The sequence below is a fragment of the Oryza glaberrima genome, chromosome 7, assembly GCF_000147395.1.
Source record: "Oryza glaberrima chromosome 7, OglaRS2, whole genome shotgun sequence".
Classification (NCBI taxonomy): domain Eukaryota; kingdom Viridiplantae; phylum Streptophyta; class Magnoliopsida; order Poales; family Poaceae; genus Oryza; species Oryza glaberrima.
Window position 1 is genome coordinate 13,217,916 of NC_068332.1, and position 2,882 is coordinate 13,220,797.

A 2,882-nucleotide genomic window follows, 5' to 3' on the forward strand; every position below is an offset into this window, starting at 1 on the left:
CTATATTTTACAATTGTGATGGTAGCAAAGTTAATTTTGGATCAAATCAATTTTCTCTATGCCACTTTATATTTATGAACAAGTGGATCATGAGCATTGACTTTCCAAGATGTGAACAAGACTGCAATAAATAACAAACGAATTGAAGGATCGATCGGCCCGGCCGGGTCGAAGGTAGTTGCCGTATAAGAATGCCCTATGGCGGCATGGCTCATCCATCCATCGACTAGTCATTGTACGTAGCCACACCGGTCCAACCTAAGCGAGAGCTAATGAAAGCTCCAACTAGCTCGCCAAATTAGCTAGTCACCATCACTATATCTTCCCCTTCGTGTACTTGCAATAACTAAGAAGATTGCCTCCTAATCAGACAACTAATTAGCTTGATCTGACAGCGTGCATTCTGACGAGTCGTACGTGCATCCTGACACGGCGTCGATCGTTCGGATATCTATATGGACATTACGTATCTATATATATAAACACAGCCGTGCTCCACACCAACAACTAACTGTCCGTGCGCGAGTTGCGACCTTGCTGGAAAACTTGTACCTAGAGCTAGCTGAAGGAAGCAATATGGCCACCGTGGATGGCACAACGGCGCCGAGCTCCGGCGGCAAGACGGCGACGGTGGCGTCGGAGTCGGGCGGCGGCCGCTACGGTGGGCCGGCTCCGGCGAAATGCTCCGGCGCCAACCTGGCCCTGAGGGCGCTGCTCTTCGCCGTGTCGCTGTCCGCGCTCGTGGTGCTTGTCACCGCCAAGCAGACGGTGATGGTCCCGTTCGTCATCCGGCCGCCGCAGTTCATCCTCGCGCCGGTCCCCGCCAAGTACACGCACTCACCGGCGCTCATGTGAGTACACTAAAAAATAATTAATATGTTATTGATTTTGTTTTTTTGCTTTGTTGTACTGGATATATATACTATTGTGTACTACTCCTATATATGTTGTTGACTTTTGGGATGGTTTTTGGCTGTAGATATCTGCTGGCTGCGCTGTGCGCGACGTGCTTTTACAGCCTGATCACGGCCATCAGCTCGGTGAGGTTGCTCTCCAGCTCGGCTTGCTCTGCCAAGACGCTCTTCTACCTCATCCTGCTTGATGTGGTGAGCTCTCTATGCATGCGTAAACAGTTTCAACACGGCATATGCATGCATGGTTACCGAACTACTACTGCTCTTGCGATCGTTAATTATCCTGTCAAATAGTAGTACTAACTAAATAGTATATGTATGACCGTCGATTTTTCGACGTACAGACGTAGCCTCCCCCTAGCTGATGTAACTCGGGCATATTAGTCAGAGCATAGAGTTATACTATCAAAATTTAATCAAAGTATTTTAAGAGGGAACGACTAATTCAATCAATCACAGTATATATACTCTATATCGACGGATGATTGGAAAGGTAGCCTGCAGATATTTCGTTATAGAAGTAGTAACGTTACTTGAAGTATATACTGGTCAGTTTCACCGCCTTGACTTGGCTAGTATGAAAACTAAAGCAAAGGAAAAATATTCAACAAATTAATATCAAATCACACACACAACGTACGTACGACAAGTCATGGTGTGTGAAATTCAACGAACATATCAGGGGATCGGACACACTAATAGATGGTACTCTCTCTGTCTTAAAATGTTTGACACCGTAGACTTTTTAAAACATGTTTGATCATTCATCTCGTTCAAAAAATTTAAGTAATTATTAATTCTTTTCCTATCATTTAATTTATTGTTAAATATATTTTAACGTATACATATAGTTTTACATATTTCATAAAAGTTTTTGAATAAGATAAACGGTCAAACATGTTTAAAAAAGTCAACGGCGTCAAATATTTAGGGAAGGAGGGAGTATATATATAACGCGACGTATTTAAATTTAAAAGGGATGGAATTTTTATATTTCTGACCAATTTATTTTTGCTCTTGCGTGCAAATTCGTGGCAGTTCTACGCAGCTGTGATGGCATCGGCGACCGGGACAGCGGGGGCCGTGGCGTGGGTGGGGCTGAAGGGGAACTCCCACACCCGGTGGAACAAGATATGCAACGTCTACGGCAAGTTCTGCCGCCACATCGGCAGCTCCACCTTCCTCGCCCTCATCGCCGCCATCGTTCTCGTCCTCCTCGCCTTCCTCAACGCCTACTCCCTCTACCGCCGAAGCCGTTGATTCATTCCCCATGAACTTGTTTGCTGCCGCCGCCCCCGGACCGTAGAGTTGCTTGCTTCCGTCGTCGCATCGACCGTCCGTGTGTGCATGGATTCTTGTGTTTAATTAGTTTTTGTCCCTAAGTGTTTGAAACATTTGGGTGGTGTGATGTTTTTTTAGTGCCTGCCGGCCGTATATGTTAGCTGTTGTCTCACATCTCCGGAAATTCAACGTTATCCTCTCAGTTATATATAATGTTTCATGGTTGAACTAATGAATTAGAACATGTACGTTAACGTTGTCGCATTCCGTTGCATCAAATTTTACTATCATTCGTCGTGTGGATCGAGTCTTGTGTAGCAGAAACAAAGTATTCCAGTTAGGTGATCTATATGTTGTTATCGACCGAGAAATATAATGTTTTGCAGGTAGCTTTGCGCCTGTGTTTACGTGTAGCGGCTGGCCCTGAAAGCTTACCTATATACTCCCTCCGTCCAAAAATATAAACATTTTTAGCTATGAATCTGGGACAGAGGGAGTACTACATATATCTGGGTCATATATATTAATTTAATGGTAAAATTTATCGCATGACACTAAAATTTTATGTAATTTAATAGGAGACACTACAAAATCACGTCACTGTGTTGATGGACATGGCAAAATTCATGCAATTTTCTGTAGTACATGTAACATACCCAAAAATTTAAATTTCAAATTTTGCATCTA

The 2,882-nt window shown here is 43.7% G+C and overlaps 1 protein-coding gene across 1 annotated transcript; it reads left to right on the forward strand.

Annotated features, from left to right (window-relative positions):
- Positions 1–300: 300 nt before the first annotated feature.
- LOC127778930 (CASP-like protein 1D1) lies at positions 301–2,459 on the forward strand. Its single transcript, XM_052305577.1, has 3 exons — positions 301–851; positions 980–1,106; positions 1,953–2,459. The coding sequence occupies exons 1-3, from the start codon at positions 577–579 to the stop codon at positions 2,172–2,174; spliced, it is 624 nt and encodes a 207-aa protein (XP_052161537.1). The 5' UTR covers positions 301–576; the 3' UTR covers positions 2,175–2,459.
- Positions 2,460–2,882: the final 423 nt, after the last annotated feature.